At 35.4% G+C, this 25,803-nt stretch overlaps 4 protein-coding genes across 4 annotated transcripts in view; 3 read left to right on the forward strand and 1 right to left on the reverse strand.

Annotated features, from left to right (window-relative positions):
- LOC133838901 (large ribosomal subunit protein eL15) overlaps window positions 1-25,803 on the forward strand; it is a 134,607-nt gene that overhangs the window by 95,316 nt on the left and 13,488 nt on the right. The gene's annotated exons all lie outside the window — the stretch shown is intronic.
- Window positions 91-2,677, forward strand: LOC133837122 (eukaryotic translation initiation factor 4B). Its single transcript, XM_062267785.1, has 5 exons — window positions 91-229; window positions 573-1,760; window positions 1,821-1,884; window positions 2,243-2,363; window positions 2,534-2,677. Exons 1-5 carry the CDS (start codon window positions 217-219, stop codon window positions 2,585-2,587), a joined length of 1,440 nt encoding a protein of 479 aa, XP_062123769.1. The 5' UTR covers window positions 91-216; the 3' UTR covers window positions 2,588-2,677.
- LOC133838899 (large ribosomal subunit protein uL16) lies at window positions 11,673-12,839 on the reverse strand. The gene is made up of 5 exons (XM_062270148.1): window positions 12,732-12,839; window positions 12,561-12,590; window positions 12,175-12,480; window positions 11,953-12,115; window positions 11,673-11,898 (listed from the first exon to the last, which is right to left on the reverse strand). Exons 2-5 carry the CDS (start codon window positions 12,581-12,583, stop codon window positions 11,734-11,736), a joined length of 657 nt encoding a protein of 218 aa, XP_062126132.1. The 5' UTR covers window positions 12,584-12,590; window positions 12,732-12,839; the 3' UTR covers window positions 11,673-11,733.
- LOC133837818 (spermidine synthase) lies at window positions 18,858-20,882 on the forward strand. Its single transcript, XM_062268711.1, is given in 3 exon segments — window positions 18,858-19,063; window positions 20,045-20,528; window positions 20,531-20,882. Coding segments are annotated over 3 exon segments (870 nt in total). The 5' UTR covers window positions 18,858-18,929; the 3' UTR covers window positions 20,783-20,882.

The following is a 25,803-nucleotide window of genomic DNA, read 5'->3' on the forward strand; positions in this document are numbered from 1 at the left end:
GAACGTGAAAAAACCAAAGAAAACCGAGGTTTTGGGTGTAGTGGAAATAGGCTATAAGACTCAGATGCCCACTTTTGACAGCCATTTGACAGCCACGCATTTACAATTTATCGATGATTAGGTCCAATCGATGACAAAATATAAACATTGATATGTGTCTGCAGATAACACATTAAAGTTCTCTTCAAAATTTATATTTGTTTGGATATTTCAAAGATGGCTTCCGCAGGTTTGATATAAAGTTATTTTACATTATTTCCCTATAAATTATTTTCATTTGATGAATAATGTATTTAATGGTGAGGTGAAGTTATTTCATTTTGATTGTTTTACCCTCGTGGTCTGCACTTCGACACGTAATGATATTCGTATACATACATACATAGATGTATGTAGATGGGCAGAACACGCTTGCTTGTGTGCTGTTCATATACAGAACATTTGTATAGGTTTATGTGTACATATGTTTGTATATTCATACTTGTATACATAGATATGGATATTTTATATTAACGTTCAATTAATTTAGAAATGTTTTTCAAATTCATTCTTATGTATTTATTGACATTTAGGCAAGAAGGGGAAAAAAAAAATAAAGGAACTGTTATTTCGTTACAATCGTTCCTCTCTAATGGCGATACCCCCCGTTGGAACTACACAAGTAGCGAAGAAAGTTCGCAATTTGGATGGTGATGAGAGTGATGACGGCAGCCACGCGGTTATTTATCAGTTGCCAACCGCCCCGCGAGCAAATCGAATACTGGATGACGATTCTATTCCGCACAAACCGCCATTCATAGCATACATAAATAATTTACCATTTGATGCCAGCGAGGACGACATTTACGAATTCTTTGGCTCTATTAATCTAGCATCTTTGAGGTTACCTCGTGAGGATGGCGAGACTGGCCGGTCTCGAGGTTTTGGCTACGTTGAGCTTGAGAATAGGGAGGACCTTATACACGTGCTTAGCTTGCCGGATCCTTCAATCAAGGGACGCCGCATTCGCATTGAACTGTCTAATGAAAATGATCAGCAAAATCGTCGGCAACAAGGCAATCGTCGTTTTGAAGGTTTTGGAAATTCTAGTGAGAATCGTGATTCAGGAAATTGGAGACGTGATAGCCAAAACAATGGGAGTGGATTCGGAGGTGGTGGAGGAGGATATTCTGGAAACTATGATCGCGGTGGTTTTAATCGGGATAGAAAACCAATTTCAGAAAGGGATGAAAACAATACTCCTGGCTCATGGCGTACAAATAGTCGGCAGCCGCCCACAGATTATTCGCCTCCTCGAAGAGATCACCGCGATCGGGATCAAATCACTGACAAATTTCGTAATCGAAATCATGATTACAACGAGGCTGTCGGAGCTGCCGAAGAAAGGCCAAAGCTAAATTTAAAGCCTCGAACACTTCCGTTGCCGGAATTAGTAACTAAACCAGATCCTGATAATGAGCAAGAAAACGAAACTGAACTGCCGCAAAAAGTAATAGGAGGTGGTTCCTCATCCGTGAATGTATTTGGGTCAGCAAAACCTGTGGACACAGCAACAAGAGAATTAGAGATTGAAGAGCGTTTGGCAGAAGCTAGAAGGTTAGAAAAATTTCGTCATGATGATGAAGATGTCAATGAACTGAAAATGTCTGAAATGCAAATTGACATACACGATAATGAAAATGCAAATGCATCAACTAGAAGTTGGCGGCGTACGCAAGACTCTTCGACAAATTCTGAAGATAAACAGTCTGTAGTGCTGGGTATGAAAACGTAAAATATTGTCTTTAGTAATACATTATATAATTACATTATCATTTTAGACGACAAACGACGTGACGATCGAGATTTTAAAAGATTAAATAAATCGCGGGATCGTAATGACAGGTAGAGTATAACGGATACAAGCATGTGTATGTGCACGTTGTCAAATTGTACATATGATTTAGGCGGAAGGAATTATTTCCTTAAGTTTACATAGTCTTGATTCATGTGAACTTTCAAGACTATAAAATTAAGTTTATTAATACTTAAGGTTCGTATATTCTAAGCGATCTTAAGAGAGATCCATCAAGCTAGCGTGATCCCAAGCCTTATATCAATATCTTTTATTCCGTGTAAATGGTAAAATGGCTGAAATGCCTCAAGTAAGCAGTAAAGCACAATTAAATAGAGTGAATATTTTTAATTATTAACAGACATATTCTAATGCTAATTACCGACTAAACAAATGAAAATGTTTTAGGTTTGAAAATGTGAAAACAAAAAACTATCATGATGGGAAATCTAAAGAGGATAATAAATATAAAGGGGATTATCGAAATGACCGACTTCAGCCCAAGAATACAACTCTTCAGGCTGAACCTGTAAGTAACCCCTATACTTTCCTGGAATCATTATCACTGCTCTTTTAAATTACTCATATTCTACGGTTTTATTGAATATTAAGCTATCATCGTTACTCAAATTTTTGCTTTGGAAAAGCACAATTTTTCTTTACGGAAATAAATAACCTGTTAATAATTGTGTTTTTCAGGTTTTGCAGTCTTCCAACAAATATTCTGGACTTGACGATGAATCATCCGACTAAAAATATTTCTATATATAACAAATTAAAGAAAAATTAACACATTTTACGAGTAAAAATAAAATTCCATAACTACAAAGAAATAAAAAAAAATCTATTTTGTTCTTACTCATGAAATGAAGGTTACAAAAATATTAAAAATCTTTTAATCAATGCAAAACCTCGATCAACTTAATCGTACCGGATAAAAGCGTTGTTCTCAAATAAGTGAAATCACGTTTTTTCCGTGCAAAATTTTAGCGGTGTCATTTAGATAAGCAGTTTCCAGCATAAAAAAAGATTGTGGGCGTATCGATAATCCGATACTGGAATGTATGCCAAACCCACATACGAAAAAATAGACAACCTATTATTCCGCACTCATATCGGCAAAGTGAAAAGAAGATGGAAAAATGAAAAAAAATAAATAAATAAAGGTTTTACGAGACATTTAACTCGTTGAAGCGCTGTTCCCAGTTGAATAATTAGCTTTCATGTAAAGCACTGACTTTAAAATACCATGCTCATAGAAAACTCTAAAATTGAGTATTTGATGAATGAAACTTACTTGCATGTACAGTGTTAGATTTGATCTTCGGAGACTATAATCAATTGCCAAGACATTTTTCGTTTATAATGGATCCAAAGAAATACTAGAAATCGAGGACTACTTCATATATTTATTCAAGAATATGACGAATAAGTAAAGTTCAAAGATTAGTAGGGTAGGGACAAAACTACTAAATGATTTCTGCCAAGGTGTTGTACACTTAAGCGCTGATCCCAAATGAGCAAAATTTTTTAAGTGCGGAAAAGCAATATATTTCGGAAGTTGTGGAACAACAACATATGTACAGTATCGAAGTATCGATACGCTTAACTTTTTTTTTTATACTGGGAACTGTGAAGCCTATTAAAAAAGTGCATTTAGTAAAAGGAACAGATAAACACACATTCTTTGCCTATTTCTATGGTGAAAATATCCCTAACAAATTTTTATTGCAACTTGGTTGCATTTTAATTAACCCTATTTTTCTTTACGAGTGTGGTTGTAGAATGAGACGTAGAATAAATTATGCGTTCTAACAACTTATAAATGAACATAAAGAACCTAAAAAAATGGAAAATATCTAAACATATTTGATGGAACTAAAAAAGGTTTATGTAAGACAGAATATAAATATATTCACACTATTAATGAACAATTTTACCGCGACAATTGAATAAAGCTGAGCAGGAGTATTATTTGTATACCCTATTCCTCGTTATGATAATTTAGGCAAGATTTCCACCTCCTAATTACTATACAAATAAGCATAACGAGGAATACAACATAGCAGTTGTCTACCAGTCACGTCATGTGTAGACACAAGACCAGAATAGACATTTCCGCTTCGTTTTGCCGTATACGCGGAACTGATTATCTACAAGACTCGTCAAGTATCAAGTCAGCCAAAGGGAAATTTAAATATCCCTCGGCTGCGCTGGGGGAATTTGTACTTGACGTGTCTACCAGACAGTCTGGTGTCCAGGTCATGCAGAAAATCTGTGTTTAGATTCTAGTGCGTAGTTCGGAATATGCAAAATAAAAATACGCTCAAAAATATATGCAGTAAATAAAATGTTTATTGTAATTCTAATTAAATTTATTAAAACTAATACAATGAGTACTTAAATTTATATATAATATTATCTAAACAGTTTTACTTATAACTAAATAATCTAATAGCTTAAAGAAAAAATTAATTTATTTCGCCGTTTTCTATATTCTTCGCCCTGGACAATGCATTGTAGTTTCTATTTTTATCATCCAACATAGCTCTTTCGTGGTCCTCAAAACTGCAAATATAAATATAAATACAAATATATTTCTTAATTTAAATTAGATTAGAATAGTAGTTTAAACTTACCTCTTATTGTTTTATAAAAGACGCGCAGGAAAAAAAATCAACTTTTTTGTACAACACTCACAAAACAAATGACGCATTTTTTTATTTTATTTTATTTGGACGTTGACGTACTAACGGCAGTACCATCAAGTGGCCCAGCGATACCAAGCACGGGCTTGTTGACGCGCGGACAAAACAAAATAAATTTGTAAACAGCATGCATTAAACGAAAACCGCGAATAAATATTAAAAGACGCTGGACAGCTAATTAATTTAGATTAAAAATGTTAGAATAAGTGTATAATAGAATAAATAACAAATTAAATACTCGATAAATAAGCTAATAATAAGGTTTTAAGCAAAGGAATAGATTTACTAGAGCAAACTACGTTATTGAGATTATTATAGTTCACACACAGAATACGGAAGGGATTATGGCAAGCAAAGTTAGTAGATCTACGTGAAATGACAAGAGGAAGAAAATTCCTAGTGATCCTGACAGGAACTGCAAAACTAATTTGACTTAACAGCTCCAAAGAGTCTATTTCACCATTAATTAGTCTCTGTATAAAAACAGCACCTTGCATAGTTCTACGGTCAGAAAGAGAAGGAAGGTTTAGTAATAAAAGTCTACTTCGATACGGTGGTAATCTAATATTAGGATTCCAATTTAAACTACGAAGAGCAAATAATAAGAATTGTTTCTGCACCGATTCAATCCTATCTTGATAAACCCTGTACTGGGGATTCCAGACAAGAGATCCGTACTCAAGGATAGGACGAACCAGTGAGACGTATAAAGTCTTAGTGATGTAGGGATCAGCATGATACACAAAATTGCGTTAGGGAAATTACGCGTTGCGCTAAGAGGGCGCGTACACCAGACTCATTGCAAGAAGCTTTCTAAAAGAAAAGTCATCTAGCGATCTACAGGAAAGTCTTGCAGGCACGGTTTTGGCATGACACGAAACACAATTGGGTAATTAAATTTATTAAAACTAATGCAATGAGTACTTAAATTTATATATTATATAAACTGTTTTACGTATAGCTAAATAATCTAATAGGTAAATGAAAAAATTGATTTATTACGCCGTTTTCTATTTTCTTCGCCCTGGACAATGTCTTGTAGTTTATATTTTGAATTCTTAAAAATACATCCCCCACAGCTCTTTCGTGGTCCTCAAAACTGTAAATATAAATACAAATATATTTAATAATTTAAATCAGATTGTAAGAGTAGATTACTAATATTAACAACTTTCTTCTAATTGTTTTATAAAAGACGCGCAGGAAGAAATCAACTTTCTCGTATAGCACTCACAGAACAAATGACGCATGATACACAAAATTGCACATGTTCGAGAAAAATTCCCGAGTCTAGGACCAGACTTCTAGCAAGAACTGGTCATGTTTACGTAAATTTGCAGTTTTTTGAGAGAAGTAGGCGCTAAGAGGGTTCTGCAAAAAAATTTGCTATACAAATGACTTTATCAATGACACCTACTTTGAGGCTATTGTTTTCAAATGTTCCATCGAAGGTTTTATGAATTGGTCCCCTTGAAATGTATTTTTATTAATTATAGGGATATTGTATTTGGGTCAAATTTAATTTTTATACCCATAGGGTAGAAGGGTATTATAACTTTGTGACGACAGGAAATGTATGTAACAGGTAGAAGGAAGGAGGCATCTCCGACCCTATAAAGTATATATATTCTTGATCAACGTCAACAGCCGAGGCGATCTAGCCATGTTCGTCTGTCTGGATCTCATACTATAAGAGATAGAGCTATAATTTTTTCGACAGAATTTGTTATGTTTGCACGCAGATCAAGTTTGTTTCAAATTTTGCCACGCCCACTTCCGCCCCCGCAAATCAAAAAAATTAATAACAAGCGTATTCAATTTAAAGCTAGAGAGTTTGGTATATACAATAATTACTATAGTAGTTATGATTCCTGAAAATTTGGTTGTGATCATTGTCGAAGTTATTAAAGAAATTCTTTTGTATGGGCAAAATCGCTTACTTACTAGGGGTCTGAGTTGCTTTGGCTGACAATCTGGTATATTGTGCCGTCTATGGTATATTTTGAATGCGGTACTATATCGCTATACCAAATATACCAATTGGTATATTTTTAGTATTTTTGCAGTATATTCGGTATATTTTGAGAAAATACCGCAAAATATATTTATTTTATTCAAAATGGGTAGCGGGTATCTCACAGTCGAGTACACTCGAGTGTAGCGTTCTTACTTGTTCTTAGTAGCTCTTGACTTGAGCAGTACTACGTATTCGGAGTCTGATTGTACTCGTTCGTTTACATTCTGTTTATAGCCGCTCATTAATGGTGTTCTTCTAGACTTATTGCTTGCTTATCCGTATCTGTTTGAGTGTAACACTTTCTTGTCGAGCTGGCTATTTACGATCTCTATATATTAGGTGTCACTACAACCCATTTCGGGTTTTGGCCGACCTCAGTGTCTCCCTCCAGGCGCCTCTGCTCTTCGCGCGCCTCCTCCAATTAGAAATTCCCAGCAGATTAAGGTCCTGCTCTACTTGGTCCTTCCATCGAAGATTTGGTCGTCCCCTTCGTCGTCGCCCGTAGTCGACTCTCGCTTCGAATACCTTCTGAGCTGGAGATTCTTCATCCATACGCACAACGTGGCCGAGCCAGCGCAGACGTTGTATCGTGATGCGCCGGACCACGTCCACGTCGTCGTACAACTCGTACAGCTCGTGGTTCATCCGAATGCGAAAGTCGTCCCCAATCCGAACGGGACCGAAGATCTTGCGAAGAATTTTCCTCTCGAACACTCCAAGCGCTGCTGCATCTGTCATTGACACTACCCATGCTTCTGCGCCATATAAGAGCACGGGTAGGATGAGTGTCTTGTAGAGTGCTAATTTTGTTCGGCGAGAGGTCCCTATTGCACATTTGCCTACTCAGACCAAAGTAGCACCTATTGGCAAGTGTGATTCTTCGCTTGATCTCCAGGCTGACGTCATTTTTGGTATTAATGGCTGTGCCAAGGTATGTGAACTCCTTGACCACTTCGAACGTATAGTTGTCTGCTACCACCTGGGAGTCTAGACGCCGCGTCTCCCTGCTTGTAGACAGCATATACTTCGTCTTGCCCTCGTTTACCGCCAAACCCACTTTTGCTGACTCTTTTTCGATAGCGGAAAATGCAGCAGTGACATCACGCTTGCTGCGGCCAATGATGTCAATGTCATCAGCGTAAGCAAGGAGCTGGACACTTTTATAAAAAAGAGTGCCAGCTCGATGCACACCGGCTTTCCGCAAGACCCCTTCCATCACAAAGTTGAAGAGGTTGCACGACAGGGGGTCGCCTTGTCTGAAACCTCGAACGGTATTGAAAGGTTCGGAGAGGTTCGTTCCTACCTTGACAGAGCTGATGGTGCTGCTCAATGTCATCCTGCAAAGACGTATCAGCTTTGCAGGAATACCGAACTCAGACATGGTGGCATATAGGCATTCTCGTGTCGGACTATCGAATGCAGCTTTGTAATCGACAAAGAGATGGTGTGTGTCAATTCCATTTTCGTGGGTTTTCTCCAGGATTTGGCGCAATGTGAAGATCTGGTCTATAGTGGATTTGCCAGGTCTGAAGCCGCACTGATAAGGTCCGATCAGTGTGCTGGTATACGGCTTCAGTCGTTCACATATTATATTACGCTCGATAGGACCTTATATGAGATGGCAATCAGGCTAATTCCCCGGTAGTTGGTGCATATCGTCGGGTCGCCTTTCTTCAGCACAGGACAAAGGACGCTGAGATTCCAATCGTTGGGCATGCTTTCTTCTAGCCATATTTTGCAGAAGAGCTGATGCATGCACCTTATCAGCTCCTCGCCGCCGGCCTTAAACAACTCTGCAGGCAGTCCATCAGCACCGGCTGCTTTGTTGTTTTTGAGTCGCATAATAGCAACTCGGACCTCGTCATGGCTAGGTAGTGGTATATCCACATTGTCGTCGATTGGTGGTATCGGGCTGCTTCCTCCAATGGCGGGATTGGTGCCGTCATCGCCTGCTAGCAGCTTGGAGAAATGCGCCCTCCATAACCTCAGCGTGCACTGCGTATCTGTAACCAGATTCCCGTTTTCATCTCGACAGTTAGATGCTCCGGTCTTGAAACCATGTGTCAGACGGTTGACTTGTTGGTAAAATTTTCGAGCATCATTTCTGTCCTGCAACACCTCGAGTTCCTCGCACTCTCGCTTTTCTTTCTCCAATTTCTCCAATTTACGATCTCTATCCTACTTTAAATGGAGGCTTGTGCGTTTTTTACATACATATGTATGTATGTAATAAATTAATTAAACTAGTCAAGGTTTGAATATTTTTGTCAATATAAATTGTTTCTTTACTGTGTTTGTTTTGATGCTCTGGCTTGAAGAGCTAAGAAATATTCGGGACAAGGCATTGGTACTGATTTCTGAGTTGGATTTCTGAAAACATTCTGTAGTTTTGTATGATTGCATGCATGGTTGGAAAGTTATGTTACATTTTTGGTTTTCATGCACAAATGAAATGTTTAAGATACATACATATCTCATTAGAATCTTCCATATAAAGGACGTGACAGATCACCCCGAACAAAAATGTCTAAGGCCTTGTTTCTGAACGGTTTGGTCATGAGTTGCTTTGATCCTTTGGCAAATTGCACACAACTTATTTGGTTACGAATTAGTAATTAGTTTTTGTAAACTGGCTGATGGAATTCTACTACTGAGTGACGAACATCCGGTAATCCTAGTCATCTTTGTTAATGGTAAGTTAAGGCATTTCGAGATAGTCTTCCGGCTTTTATGTTTCCGCATTGCTAATTATTTTATTGCGGAGGTATGCAAAATAGCAAAATATTTTAAAGTTTTATATTAAGTTTTATGGACATTGTTGTAAGCTTTTTGCGATATCAGGCACCCTATCCAAGTATCGTAAATTTCTTTGAATTTCTGGATTAATTCGCTTTGATTCTGACACAATCAAATCAAATATTTGTATTTTAGTGCTGATAGTGTTTTATTTAAAATTGTACTAAGAACGGATATTAATCAGTTGGATGTTATTAATATTATTCTCATTTTTGCTACTAGGTTGATTAAGCATGGAGAGTCAAATTGTAATGGGGGTTTAAGAATCAGTCAGTCAAACAGTCCATTCGTTTTTTAAATACAATCCCCGGCTGCTTACGCAAATATTGGTAAATTTGCCATCTAAATGGTTGGAAGCGCTCCGCAGTTTTCGAATCGTGGCAAAAAGTTTTGTGGCCCAGTTGCCACATTGTATTGCATTGAGTTTCTCTTCCAACGAGTTTCTCTAAGAAATCTTGTTTGATACATTTTAAATGGCTTTCCGAAAGTTTGTTTGTCGTCGAGGATGTCCGACAAGAGTACACCTCGACAACGGGACGAATTTCGTCGGCGCTATTCGCAAGTTCGAGAAGCTCAGGAGACGAGTCGAAACACCGATGAGTGCGCCTCACTTCGGAGGACAATAGGAGGCAGATGTCAAGTCTGCAAAGCACCAATTCCCAACGGAGGGTGACGCTCAAGGGCCGAGGAGCTGCAGACAATGGTCGTTGCGATCAAAGCGGTGCTCAACCTAAACGACGGTGGGGCATTAACCGCAGGACACCTACTGATAAGTTTGGCTTACGATGTAAAGCGCTGTTGCCAGATGAGCGAAATCTTGTTTTTCCGCGCAACTCCATATAAAACAACGGTCTTGCAAAATTGTTACGAGACAAAGCAAATTTATAAGCGTATCGATACAGGAATGTATGTACGTGGATGTCAAATCAGTAGCTCCACATGCGAAAAAAGACAATCTATTATTCCGCACTCATAACGGTAAAGTGAAGATACACAACCAAATCTCAAAAACTATAGTTATTTTGTACATATGTACCAAAATTCGAAACTCTTATTCTATTTTTGTCGATTTTCGTGTCCGTAAGTTTCCTTATCAAAAATTTTAAACTGATCCCGTACAGCTTTTTGTGCCGAATTTTCTATTCGGTGGTCCAACCTAGCGGTGCGATCTTCCGTCCTCAAGGGGAACTCTGCATTTGCCGGCAATCAAAGTGTTCGCCACTTGGCCCAACATCTATTGGTTTGAACGTCCATTTGCCTCCGTATTTGTCTTAAGTCTTCTCGCCTTTTCATCAAACTGGCTAAACTGAGATGATAAAAACATATGTAAATGCAAATTAATTTCTTAATTTACATCAGATTAGAATGTTAGTAGCAGTGGTTAAAAAAATATAGACATCTTGACTCCGATTGGTTTTTTAAAACATGTGAAGAAAAAAATCAACTTTCTCGTACACTCACAAAACAAATAACGTGCGATACACCAAATCGCACATGTCCAAGAAAAAATATCCGACGGACAGACGCCAACCTGGGCGAGTAAATAAAATCTGGAAAACTTCAGTATTTAGGACCTTCTAGTAGGAACAAGTCATGTTTATGTAAATCTGCAGGGTTGTTTGACAAAAATAGTCGTTTGGGAATTAAGCGGCGGACACTGTCTGACAATACAATCCAGTGGACTACTGCAGTGATTGTGATGTACATACAATATACTTTACGGGTTCGGAAATGCCTTATTCTGCTTGTTATATAAATACATTTCTACACTATGGGTAGCAGGCATAAAAAGCGGCTAAACATATCCCAATTTAAGTTTTACACTAGAAGACAACTAAAGTACAGCAAGGAACCGCTGCAAAGTTTCTGGTTGAAATAAGCTACTTGATTTTTACAAAAAATTAGACGGTAAATGAAAAAATATCTTGTATGTTAAAACATTAAACTATAAATCCTCCGTTTAAATAAAGTTAATACCCCCTTCAGTTTGGCTAGTATACTGATTCAAAATTGTTGGTTGGTGGTGGTTGAAATAAGCTGTGATCCACTGTTCATAAAAACAAGTTTTTCTGAATAAGCAATAAGTATAAAAAGTGCTTCTATTCTTAATTTCGAAACTATGGTTCGTTAATTTTTGGCAGTTTCAATTTAAATACGATGGAGATATTTAGATATTACATGCAACAACTTCCAATTTAAAAAAAAGGATGTCAGAGTAGCTGATATTAGCATTCGCGATCCGACTGTCACTCGATCTAAATATTTCTTTCGTTTTTAGTATTCACATCATAAAACAGATTCGCATGATCATTTTGCAATTTATTCAAAAGAGCAAAATACAAAATCGACGAATTTTTTAATTCACAGAGGAATACTCTTTAAGCATAAACGTCACGCTGAGCCTTTTCCCATGCAGCCATTGGCCCATGCTCTGGGCGGTATTTGACATTGCATCCATCTTGCTCCAGGCGATTATCATCGCGAAGTTCTTCGTAACGCTCGCGATCGTACTTAGTGAACCCCAATTTTTTCGAAACATAAATCTGAAAGATGTGAAAAATAAAATATTTGCGGAACAAATCAGTAAAGAATGTCACCTTTTGGCGCCCAGGGAACTTAAACTTGGCACGACGGAGAGCTTCTACAACTTGTGCCTTGTACCTGTCGCTTGAGCGCACCGACATAATTGGTTGTCCAATTCGGACACGTGCAACTGTGCCCTGTGGCTTTCCGAAAGCGCCTCTCATTCCAGTTTGAAGCCTTAAATTGATCGATAAAAAATATTTAAAAAGTCGACAAAAAGCTTTCTTTCTACTTACCTATCAGCTCCAGCGCACGACAACATTTTGTTGATGCGAATTACATGGAATGGATGCAAACGCATGCGGATGTGGAATTGATCTTTTCCGCAGTATTTTACTAAATACTTGTTGCAGCAAATACGACCAGCTTCCAGAGCCTCACTGCTCAATTGTTCGTATTCATCAGAAACTAAATGGACACAAAGTGGGAAATCCTCCACACTAGCCTTCTTCCTGCCCAAATCAAAAATGCGGATTTTGGGATCGGGTACACCACGACAGAACCGCGATTTTGGATACGGCTTGTTCTTACAGTAGCGATAACTAAAAATTTAATAGGAAAATAATTATTTTAATTAACCATAAATATATATGTTTATATGTGTGTACATATATCTACGTACCATCTTGCAGGTCGACGACCCATTTTTAACCTGAAATTATATTAGGATTTAATAAATATATTCAACACTAAATACATAAAACTCCACAATTGTTAATTTAACGATGTAAACATTTGAAAATTAAAAATAGTGGTGATGTTTACCGATTTATAAAACCGCAAAGAATATTACCTGTCACTCAGAAGCTCAAATCAAAAGGAAAGGGAGATGACAACCGGATACGAACAAAGGTCAATTGAGTTGCAATATTATCATATCGATAAACTTCGGCATATACAAAGAGGTTACCTTTCAAATTTCCAAATACAAGATAGCAACGTAGAGTTTATTCTTGACATAAACATCAATGAATTATATTAGTTTATGTCCACAACTCGGGTTGTAAGGAAAAAAAATAAGTGACGGTTACAAACTTTATGTGCCTAACAAGCATTTAAAAGAAATTATTGATTTTCCTTTTAAAAACGAAAACAAAAAAATTGGTGCTCCCGTTTTCACTTTCATAATATTCTTTCGATTTGCAAAACGAGGAAGTTTGTCTTCAGAAATGAAAAGTATATGCATTTCTTTACATTCAATCAGATCTTATTTGTAACAAGAACAAAAATAACAGATCAATTTAGCATTTCACCTTAAATTTCGTTTTAGTGAGTTACCGACAAATTCGACACAATGGGTTATCGCCTAAGCTGCCATCCTTTTGGTGGAATAAAAAACGATGTTAAAAATGCTTGTATAATGACGGCATTAATGACAAAAATGGCATTAATTTTGATAATGTTGGGTAGATTATGTTTTTTTTTTTTTAAATTAATCAATTTAAAAATTAATAAATTACTTGAATGTCAAAATCGCATGAAAAAGTTGTTCAAAACACCATAATATAATCAGGTAAAAAGGTGCCATCACCTTTTTTTGTGGGAAATATGTGTTTGCCGTTTTCCATTTTTTTAAATGTCATTTTCAAATCTTTATTTGCGAAAAAGAGAAAAGGCAGAATGAAATCACAACTATGTACGCAACAAATTAGACATACGAAAGGAATTTTTTCGCGTTGCTTACTTCTGACCAAAACACAAGTCAGCTGTTTCAGCAGTCAGAAATTAAACGTTCCGATTATAAAATTTCCGACTATATGATGTTAGTCTTTTCACCAAAATCACATCATTCAAACAGCTGTTTAGGGAGGCCAAAGTAAACAAACTCAGGCAGGGAAACGAATATAAATGGAAATAGAAATAGAAATCAATAAACCGAAATTGATAAACCGAATTGATAAGTATATAAATATATATATATATATATATATATATATATATATATATATATATATATATATATATATATATATTTATATACTTTATCAATTTCGGTTTATTAAATTACGTTTATTTATCCATTAATCGACAATACTTATTTCAGTTTATATGTATATATATTTTTTTTTTATTTATATTTTTATACTAACGGTAATACTATCAAGTGGCCCAGCGATACCAAGCAGGGGCTTGTTGACGCGCGGACAAAACAAAATATATTTTTAAACATTAATCGAAAACCGCGAAAAAATATTTAAAAAAAAACGTTGGACAACTAATGAAATAAACTAGTATTAATATATTAATAGGGAAGAAAAATATGTTAGTATATATGTATATAGGTAATTCTCTGACGGATGACGCCTGCGACCATTTTTTCAGTGAATAAAAAAAACATAACCTGAAACAATATTAAAAATAAGAAAGATTATTCTTATAGCTCTAGATTAGTCCTTGTTTTTGCAAATTGCAAAAATTAACAAATTCGTACGCAACACAAAAAAATGAACGAATTAATATATTTTATCGTAAAACAGAACAAGTTTCTAGAATCAATCTTAGCTCTAAAAATAGTGCTAATCCAAAGCTTTAAGAATAACCTTCACTTATTTTTAAAATTGTTTTAGATTATGTTTTTTTGTTTTAACTGTAAAGGTGGTCGCACGCGACATTTACCAGAGAATTACCCATATGGAGATAAAAAATTAAATACTCGATAATTATTTTAATATTAAGGTTTTAAGCAGATGAATTGATTTACTGGAGCAAATTACGTTAATATGATTATTATAATTCACACACAGAAACGGAAGGGATTATGGCAGGCAAAGTTAGTAATTCTACGTGTAATGAAAAGGGGAAGAAAATTCCTAGTGATCCTGACCGGAACAGCAAAAACAATTTGACTTAATAGCTCAAAAGAGTCTAAGTTAGCATTAATAAGTCTCTGAATGAAAACAGCACCTTGTATGGTTCTACGGTCAGTAACAGAAGGATGGTTCAGCAATAGTAGACCACTACGGTAAGGTGGTAATAGGTTTCGGTTCCAATTTAAGTTACGAAGACCAAATATCAAAAATTGTTTGTGCAGCGCCTCAATCCTATCTTGAGAAACCCAATGCTGGGGATTCCAGATAAGATTTCCATACTTAAGTATAGGACGAACCAGTGAGATAAAGTTTTAGTGATGTAATGATCGTTGAATTCTTTTGACCAGCGTTTTACGGATCCAAGTACTCCCATTGTCCTATTTACAAGACAGAATATGTTTACCAAACTTTAGTTTTGCATCACGGACTCTATTCGCTCTAGAGGAGTATCATATAAAACATACAAAAGTACCCGGGAGTGCTCTATAACAGAAGGAAGATCATTTATGAACAAAGTGAACAATAGAGGACCCAAATGACTACCCTGGGGTACACCAGAAGTAACTTGGATACATGAAATACAAAGCCATTATAATAAACATTCTGAATTCTGTTGGAAAGGTATAAGGAGATCCACTCAATTAAGCTATGGGGTAACCCTAAAAGATTAAGTTTATACAGTAAGAGGTGATGATTTACTGAGTTAAAGGCCTAACTAAAATCGGTGTAAATGACATCCGTTTGCATTTTATTTTCAATAAGTTAGTAGATGTGGACTAGAGGTGGAGAACATTCGATAGTCTGCGCCATCGATAGTGATTGATAGTTTCCATAAACTATCGACGATAGCAAGGAAAATCTATCGTCGATAAATGTTGATAGTACAGTAAAAGAAAAAAATGGAGAGCGTGTCGATAGTGGCCAACCATCGATAGTCTCAATAGTGCCATCGATAGTTCTCCACCTCTAGTCAATAGGTATAATATACAATTTTTTCAGATTTTTGGAAAAGAGCATCAATTAACAGATAATTTAAATTTATTAAGAGCCGTTTACAGATACTACCAGCGCAATACCTTAGCACCGGGCCTGCCGAAAATGAAACAGATTATGTCGTTTGGAAAAGTCAGCAATTAAATCTGCAATATCAGGACCATTAGATAATGTCATATTCTCCAAGGACATTAATGCTGGCTACGACGCGGATCTACGTTTAGAGTTTATGAAGTCATAAAATCGTTTTGGATCACGTTGATATCTTATTCTGCACTTACGCAAATAATCATTATAACACTTATTATGAGTGCGGAAAGCTGCTTGAGCACTAGAATAGCGGAGAAAACCCTTCAGTGTTTTGACGCTGATTTTGATTGACATTGAAATTTTCCACTTATTTTCGTAATTACTGTGCATTTTCGAAAAGAATGCTGCTTAGATTGTGGAGCAACACCATAATTTAATAAAAGAAGACAGTCAACAAATCAATTGATGAAGAAGAGCACGACCAAAATGTAAACGATTTCTGTTAAAATGTAAGGAATTTAATTTTAAATAATTTAAGGTTAGGGCTAAAGAAATACACAATTCATTTGTCAAAAGGATTGGATGCGGATCGAAGAATTCTTCGCTCTATAGTCTCCTTTTGCAGTTTCTTTTTGGAGACTTCAGTTAGTCGCGCAATTTCAATAAAAATATTTACACCGGCATACTTTGAATTCAGCCAGCAACAGCTGATTACATCTCTAGCCGATAATTTCCCAATAATAATTGTTTGTTTGGTAGAAGAGAATTTTACAATGTTTTATTTAGAAAAGTAAGATTTTATGCGAACTAAAATTTTATTTCTACGTTTTTTATTGCACTGCAGTTTAATTCATATTTTTAATTATTACAAATTAATAAAAAAAAAACAAGTACAAAAGCTACAGTCGAATGGGCTCGACTGTGAAATACCAGGTAATATTCTCAAAATTTCGACAATTTTGATCTGCTCCCAATCAAATTTTAAAGAATTACAATTACTATGGTTAATTCGCGACTCTAGCTTTAAAATTACGCTTGTTTTTATATTTTTTTGATTTGCGGGGGCGAAAGTGGGCGTGGCAAAAATTTGAAACAAACTTCATCTGCGTGCAAACAACAAATGCTGTTGAAAAGAATTTATAGCTACATATCTCTTATAATCTCTAAGATTCAGACAATCATCAAAAATCAATGCGCAATTAGTTCTTACTTCTGTCAGTAAGCTTGAAAAGGAATGAAAATTATTAATCGCATTAAAAAAAAAAAAATACATATGTATGTATGTATGTATGTATGTATGTATTCCCGACCGGGACTCGAACCCGCATGTTGGGCTTGCTAATTACGCTTGTTATTCGATTTTTGTTGATTTGCGGGGGCGTGTCCCTGTAAATAATAAAAAAAAAAAATCGAAGAGCAAGTGCAATTTTAAAACTAGAGTCACGATTTTTGATACATTTGGTTCAATCTTTATAATTTCTGATAGAAGTGGGTGTGGCCAAAATCTAAAACAAACTTGAACTCCGTACAACAATAACAAGTGATAAGCTACAGTCGACTGTGCTCGACTGTGATATACCCGCTTCCCACTTTACATAAAAGCTACAGTTCAATATTCCCAAAAATATACCAAATTAATATACCAAAAATAATCAAATATACTGAAGGTTGTTTTTGGTATATCGATAAAAACATAAATACCCCATGGATCCCAAAATATACCAGATACTCAGCCACACAACTAAGGGGCTGTCCATATATTACGTAATCACTTAGGGGGTGGGAGGGGGTCAAGGAAATGATTATGTTTGATTACATGGGGAGGGAGGGGTCTTGGACAATGATTACGTAATCATTTTATAAAAATTTTGTTGTTAAATGTATTTATTCAAAAATTAGTTTAGCGCCGATTACTCTGTCGATAGGTACCGAATGCAATATTTCTTATAAATGTAGCTGTAAGCTTCGATTGGAAATCAAAGAAACCCCTTTATCGTGTGGCTGGACGGCGATAGGGAGAATGCCTAGTAATTCAGTCATACGAAGGATGTGAAGACCTCGAATGGCTTGACGAGGACTATGTAGACGACGAAGATGATACCTGCGGATATAAAGAGATTTTGACAAGACAACTTCCAATAATAAAAATATTAAAGATTGGCTGGAATCTCCTTTTGAAAAGGGGGGAGGGTGTTCATTAATTGATTACTTTTGATTACCAGGGGGGGGAGGGGGTCAAAAATCGCAGAAAACGTGATTACGTAATATATGGACAGCCCCTAAGACCCAATTGCAATAGTCGTTTTTTTTTGTCATACAAAAGCATTTCTTAAATTACTTCGACCTCTCTTATCCGATAGCAACTAAATTTTCAGCAATAATAAATACTGCAGTTATTATTGTCTGCTAACATATACACATACATATGATAAGTGCTGTCGAAAACTAATTACATATATCTCTATTTCTTAGTCTCCAAAATCAGAGTGTTCAGACAGACATACGGGCACGGCTTTATCTTCTCGGCTGTTAATGCTGATCAACAATATAAATACATACATACATACATATGTACATATGTATGTGCTTTCGGCACCTAAGGGTAACGGGTATAAAAATAATAAAAATAAATTTTTCGCATTGAACATTAGATGCACGCAAACAAATTCAGAATTACATACATACATATGTACATTACTAGCTGATCCAGCTCCGATTGACTTGCCCCCTATGAATTTGTTTCATGAGTAAGCTGCACTTTCTTGATTGTTATGAAACTATACTATTTTTAAAATTATTATTATATTTTTTTTTAATTTTCAAAGAAATTTTCGCTTTTAGTATCATGCCTTTTTAATGACCCTTGTTTGGTATTTAAAAGTACGGTTACATTAAATAGTGACCACGTGTTGAAATAATTTTTTTAATCAAAGATTACCAAACAATGTACATATGTACATACATACCGAACATATGCACATACATACGTACATATGTACATGCATACGCACATAAGTACATATGTACATACATGTGTAGATACTCACGTACATATGAATGTACATACATATGTACGTTCGTGCCTCTGTTGTAAAAATTCTTATGTATAGACATTTCTGAGATTAACTTTGGCATTTCCAATTCTTAAGCAGAACACAATGGATGCTATTTCCAACGGATGGTTTAGTGAAATCCAGGATGATTTGTGGCCCGGTCAATCGTTTTCGTTGAAAATTAAGCAGCTTCTTCATAAAGAAAAGTCAAAATTCCAAGACATTCAAGTGGTTGAAACGTAAGTTTTTTAATGTATCATAAGCATGCCAAGACAGTAAAGAATAAAAATATATACATACATATGTATGTATGTATGTACATATGTATATTTATGTATGTTTTTTTTTTAAAGAAAGTTTCATTACAAATATGAATGTAGAGTTCATATCTTCAATCTTCAGAACATGAAAATAAATTTAGGTTTAATAAGGTTGAACTCTTTACATCAAAAGCTACTTTATTTATATTTAAATTTTGTTTAATTAATTTTCTCAGAAATTAAGCAAAATGTACATAACTACTACACAAAAAAGAAAATGTTTATACATTTTGCTTCATGTAAAAATTTTGTTTATGTAAATATAATTATATTGATTCATTCAATTTAATTCAATTTGTGACTAAACTGTGTGGAGTAAAGTATTAAAATTACCATTTTTGTATTTAAGTCGGCAAAACACTGTTTCGACGCTTATTTTGATTTAAAGTTTTTCTATCCGAATTCGGATCACAAGCGTTTAAATAAAAAATTATTGAACCTAGTAAAATTTATTAAAAATAAGTAAGAAAAATTTAATTCATTTGTAATAGATTGTCATTTTCTAATTATTTTCACAATTATTGCTCAATTTGCAAAAACCATTATCAGCATACATATGTTGTTTAGATTATGTGGCAACACAAAAGTGATAAAGAAGATCACGGCAAACAAGTAAATGATTTCTGTTTAAATTGAAATTTATTGTTCACAATTAAATTTTTTTTTATAATTCTGAGATTCAACCTTACCATAATAAAAATAAAAAACTCAAATTATAATAACGTATATTCTTATTCTTATTTGTTATAATATATGTACTATATGTACATATTTTCGAAATTAAATTTGACACCACATAATAAAAAGTAGGTAGATTGCCATTTAATCTGCAATATCTGTTTTCTGATAACTCATTGGTATTTTTGGATAAAAGAATTCGATATTTCTGGTTTTTTTCAGCGAAACATATGGAAGGTGTCTAATATTAGACGGAATCATTCAATGCACATCCCGAGATGAATTTTCATATCAAGAAATGATTTCATTTTTGCCGCTTTGTTGCCATCCTAATCCAGAGAAAGTTCTGATTGTTGGTGGCGGAGATGGTGGTGTGGCTCGCGAAGTTGTAAAGCATCCATTGGTTAAGGAAGTGCATCAAGTAGAAATTGACGATCGAGTTGTTGAATTGTCTAAGAAATATCTTCCTAGTATGGCTTGCGGTTTTGAGAGCGAAAAAGTAAAACTTACTATCGGTGATGGCTTTGAATATATGAAAAATCACAAAAATGAATTTGATGTGATTATAACTGATAGTTCAGATCCAATCGGTCCTGCGGTCAGCTTATTCCAAGATAGTTACTATGAGTTACTCAAAAATGCCCTACGAGAAGGAGGTATAGTGTGCTCTCAAGGCGGAAGTTTTTGGTTAGATTTCGATTACGTTAAAAAAAAACCATGAATGGTTGCAAATTGCACTTTCCAAAAGTTGGCTATGCAGTAACTTCTATCCCGTCGTATCCATGTGGTCATATAGGATTTATAATAGGATCCCTAGACGCAAACAGATGTCTTCATGATCCAATAAAAAAGTTTGATTCAACAGAAATTGATTCGTTACATTTGAAATACTACACAAGCCAAATTCATTCAGCAGCTTTCACATTACCGCGATGGATTGAAAAACATTTTTACGCCTAACGCTAAAAAAAACAATAATATTGTTAAAATCAATTTGTGTGTATTTAAATAATAAAGAAATAATTGTCTTCCGGTTATAAGGCAAATATACATATATATATGTTAACTATTTGTTTTATTATAATAAACTATTTTGTTTTTTTAACACTAATAAATATAGTTAAAATCAATTAAGTTTATAAGAACATCTAAACTCTTATAGGGACAATAAGTAAGAAAGCTTCAGTCAAGTGTGCTCCACTGTGAGATAACGCTATCCATTTTACAATATAAGCTAACTGTTATTATTATTATATTAACTATAAATAAGATGTCATTTGAAAATAGGTATTGGTCATTTGAAAATAGGTATGATTTGAGACCAAAACGTACGTTTTCGTTTTTAGGTGATACAGTATTCACAGTATTCATCGTTTTGCTATTGGACGTTTAATTTCTTATTGTTGAAACAGCTGACTTGTGTTTTAGTCAGAAGTAAACAACGCGAAAAAATACATTTCGTATGTTTTATTTACTACGTGGATAGAATTCACATTAGGATTATTTAACCCTGCATAGATGATTTATGCTCCCCTGAAAGAAATTTATTTACCTTTTGTCTTTTTGGCAAATAAAGATTTGAAACCTACTTTAAATAAAATCAGTGGAACGGCAATCAGCTGTTTCCCACAATAAAGGGGATGTCACCTTTTTAGCCGATTTCATTCCAGTGATTTCAACAACTTTTTTTTATACAATTTTAGCACTTAACTAATTAAATTAAATCAATTAATTTTTAAACAAGTAAGAAAGTTACAGTCGAGTGTGCTCGACTGTGAGATACCAGCTACCCATTTTTAATAAAGGCAAAATATTGCGGTATCATTTTCAAAATATACCGAAAATACTAAAAAAATACTAAAAATATACCAAATGGTATGTTTGGTATATCGATACAGCACACCATTCAAAATATACCATAGACGACACAATGTACCAGATTGTCACCCAAAGCAACTCAGACCCCTAGTAAGTAGGCGTTTTTGCCCATACAAAAGTATTTCTTTAATAACTTCCACAATTTTTATCTGATCGCAACCAAATTTTCAGGAATCATAACTACTACAGTAATTATTGTATATACCAAAATTCGTAGCTCTAGCTTTAAAATTACACTTGTTATTCGATTTTTTTGATTTGCGGGGGCGGAAGTGGGCGTGGCAAAAATTTGAAACAAACTTGATCTGCGTGCAAACATAACAAATGCTGTCGAAAAAAAATTATAGCTCTATCTCTTATAGTCTCTGAGATCTAGGTGTTCATACGGACGGACGGACAGACACACAGACACACAGACACACAGACGGACAGACGGACATGGCTATATCGTCTCGGCTGTTGACGCTGATCAAGAATATATATACTTTATAGGGTCGGAGATGCCTCCTTCTACCTGTTACATACATTTCCTGCCGGCACAAAGTTATAATACCCTTCTACCCTATGGGTAGCGGGTATAAAAACATATTTTACCCAACTTCAACAAATTTAATGCCATCCGTTTCATTATAGAAGTATTTTTAACTTGCTTTTTCATTCCATCAAAAGTATGGCAGCTTAGGCGATAACTCATCGTGTCGGACTTATCGGTCGGCAAAATTTTATTTCCAAATTTGAGGTGGGGTCAGAAACTAGTTGTTTTGAAAATAATTACATGCCTAATTGATCTTCTGACGATCTTAAAAGAACAACAATAAATCAATGACTCAACTAATTTTTTTTTATTTGCAAATACGATCCGATTTGGTGTAGGAAAAAGAAATTACTTTTCATTTCGGCAAGACAAACTTGCTCGTTTTGCAATTAGAAAGAATCTTGTGATAGTGAAAACTGGGGCAAACAAGTAAATAGGACTCCATCTTTTTTCTTTATGCCTACTAAAGTTCATCACGTAGATGTGAACGGCAGGAAATAGCCAGGTTTGCACCGGTATTGGAGCCATTTGTGGTGGATCAGATAGTGCGTTAAGGGTCTTGCATTTTTGAGAAAATGATTTGTAATGCACATGGAATCGAGAAATATGGTATTGCTGATAGTGGTTTTATGATTTTCATGATTTCATTCCATTTTCGTGTTGGAATTTGACTATCAAAACAGAAGTGTACTGCTCTCTGCAAGACTTTTAGGTCTTTCTTGTTGTTGATAGTATCTGCTCTGCCTTGATTGATTTCGTTGGCATCCATATAAACATTCAATTCATAAATCTGGATCTGTGTACTAATATGCGCAGCTGCTGAAGCACGGACGACTATGCGCGCCTGTTTATAAAAAAAAGCTTTCTGCTCTACAAACCATTTCTGTATCCAAGTTTTCAGGCATGATTGCAGTTAATTTTTACTTTTAGACGCTCTATGACGCTCCAGGAAATATTATTGGCATTTTGCCTTATACGAAAACTTATCGTAATTTGGATGTACATATATAAATCGGTGAATTAGACTCGAAGCGAGGCGTTCGGAGTTTCATACGCGGAATACACACAGGCATCAGCGTTGCGACTTTGCGAATGGCTGCTGTTAGAAGACAGCCATATGTATTACCATCTTAGAATTTCAGTTGCTTGTACTTTTAGTGGTAGCAAGGGCTTCCATTGTTGCCAATCGTTATGAAGGCATCTCTTTATGCCATCCGATGGTTGCCCCCCCAAACACGCTGAAATAGGATTTTAAATTTGACGGTGTAACATGACAGCAATCCAAAGGGGTCAAATATCGATATAAGGACTTGTAGCATCTCAAGTTTAGTTGGGATTGGATTCAACGCGTCTGCGTTCTCACCTAAGAATGTACTTTAAATCATCAGTTCTGGCTTCCCAATACGTGCATAACATTTTCTCGGTGACTTTAAGCTGCACTGGACTCTTGACAGAGTTTGACACCCAAGTAGCGTAGCTCGAATCCGCCTGCCTGATGAATTGACCGCAACTGTGCATCACCACATTCACTGAGGTGGCTTCGATTCGAGTTGTGTCGCTAGTCCATTGAAGACATAATTGGAATGGTTCACCTTTAATGCCTCTCTGTGCAGCCGTCCAAGCCACACGGTTTTTTGAGAAAGCATATTTTTTAAATATAGCACGCCTTTTTTGACCTAACAGTCGCCTATCTATACTTCCCACTGAAAATCGCTTCACTGAATGATAGGATATTCCGTTAATCTACATGTAATGCAAATGCTGATTGCGGCTTTTCACGCGCTTTTAATATGTGCTTTTACTCTGCTTACTAACGGCGATTCAACAGTTAAAGCTGCTTATGCTATTTGATAAAGCCAATCGCTGAATTCCTTAATAATTAGTATAGCCAGCCTTTAGCCTGTCTCAATATTTACGGTCGCATCTACGGCAAGTGATGCTTCCACTTATCGCATTGCACCCAATCAGCTGATTTCGTGTCATAAGTATCATAAGCCTATTTGCATGTTAATAAGTTAGAAATAATGTCTTGAAATCTATTGTTGATAAAATCGTCTTTCGATGCCACAAAATTACAGAAATTATTTGGAAATGATATCAATCCGCGATTCATCGATAGGTACTTGACCATTACTTATAGTCAATTCCTCAGAGAAATCTTCTGCAGATGTATCATTAAGCAATGCAACTCTCATGTTTGTTGTCAGCTGCAGTTTACTCACATAGCGCCTTAGATTCGACGTTTTGAGGCAAGCATTTATTTCGTCGGCAGCCGTAGATCTTGGAACTGCTGGCAGTGTTTGGCGGAAATCACCAGACAGTAAAATCATTGCTCGTCCAAAACATCTCGAGTCATTCCGTAAATCTTTCAATAGTCGGTTAAGTGCCTTCGTCCAAGATGATGATTTTCGATGCCGATAAAACTTTGCCCACTGCATTTTTTCATAATATTACTCGTTGGTTCTTCAATAGTTTGAAGATTTACCGATGATGTTAATGCTGAATGAGCCGTAAAGTATTCTAACAATGTGGCTGAAACTCCAGAAAAAGGATCTGCTTTCCTTATGTTGGATCTTGCACGAACAGTGGCTAAAACTACAGACATGAGGAATGTCGTACCTATTCGACCGGGAGCATATAGGAAATATAAGCCACCATTTCCATCGCCGATTGCGTTTATAAAGTATCATAAACTTCCTTTTGTTGGGAATTCAATAGGGGTACATTTATTTAAAATACTAAATCTAATTTCTGATGATCATATTCACGTACCCTTTAAAATTCTCAATAAAATGCGTCATTCATTTCGCGATTTTGGTGCTGGCATCTGAACTTCAGATGATAAATTTCACTTTAGCCTTGATCCTGCCTCAGTATACGTCAAGCGTTTTCGCGTGGAACATCATCTGAAGCAACTTAATATTTAACGTGGATGCAACCCATTGCGAATGCTTTTCTGTTGAATCTTGGAAAATTAGTGTTAATCAATCCGAGAAACTTATTAAGATTGGCTGAACATCACTTAATTTATTTTCATCGATATTTTGCAAAACAAACTGCTTCACAGCAGCTTGCGGACGATTATTGTTGCTCCAAAAAATGAAGCAACGTTGAATAAAACAACGTAAACATTGAGTATTCCCGTAAATCCGACAAAAATGTTAATCACTTTTTGATTGTTAACAGTTTAGTAAATAACATTCAGCTTTAAAATTGCCTAGACTGGCCTACGCTCACAAGTTACACTCTACAGAAACACATTTACATTTATTAGCAAGGACATAAAAATATACCAAAAACACATTGTACGATCAGACAATGACATGTACTACAAATTTAGTGCTAATAATTAATATTACATACCTTGAAGATTAAATTCCATTTTCTAGCTTTGTTGCTTGATTTAATATTTGAATATAAAACTCACAAAAAAATTACAAACTTTCGCGAAATTTTTTTGTGAATGGAAAGATCATAGTCCTAAAATTGTAACAAATATCAAAAAACGAACGAAGTCCAAAAAGCTTTAAAAATTTAGTAGTATTCATTTATTTAGTTTTAGTATTCT

This window comes from Drosophila sulfurigaster, chromosome 2R, assembly GCF_023558435.1.
Source record: "Drosophila sulfurigaster albostrigata strain 15112-1811.04 chromosome 2R, ASM2355843v2, whole genome shotgun sequence".
Taxonomy (NCBI): domain Eukaryota; kingdom Metazoa; phylum Arthropoda; class Insecta; order Diptera; family Drosophilidae; genus Drosophila; species Drosophila sulfurigaster.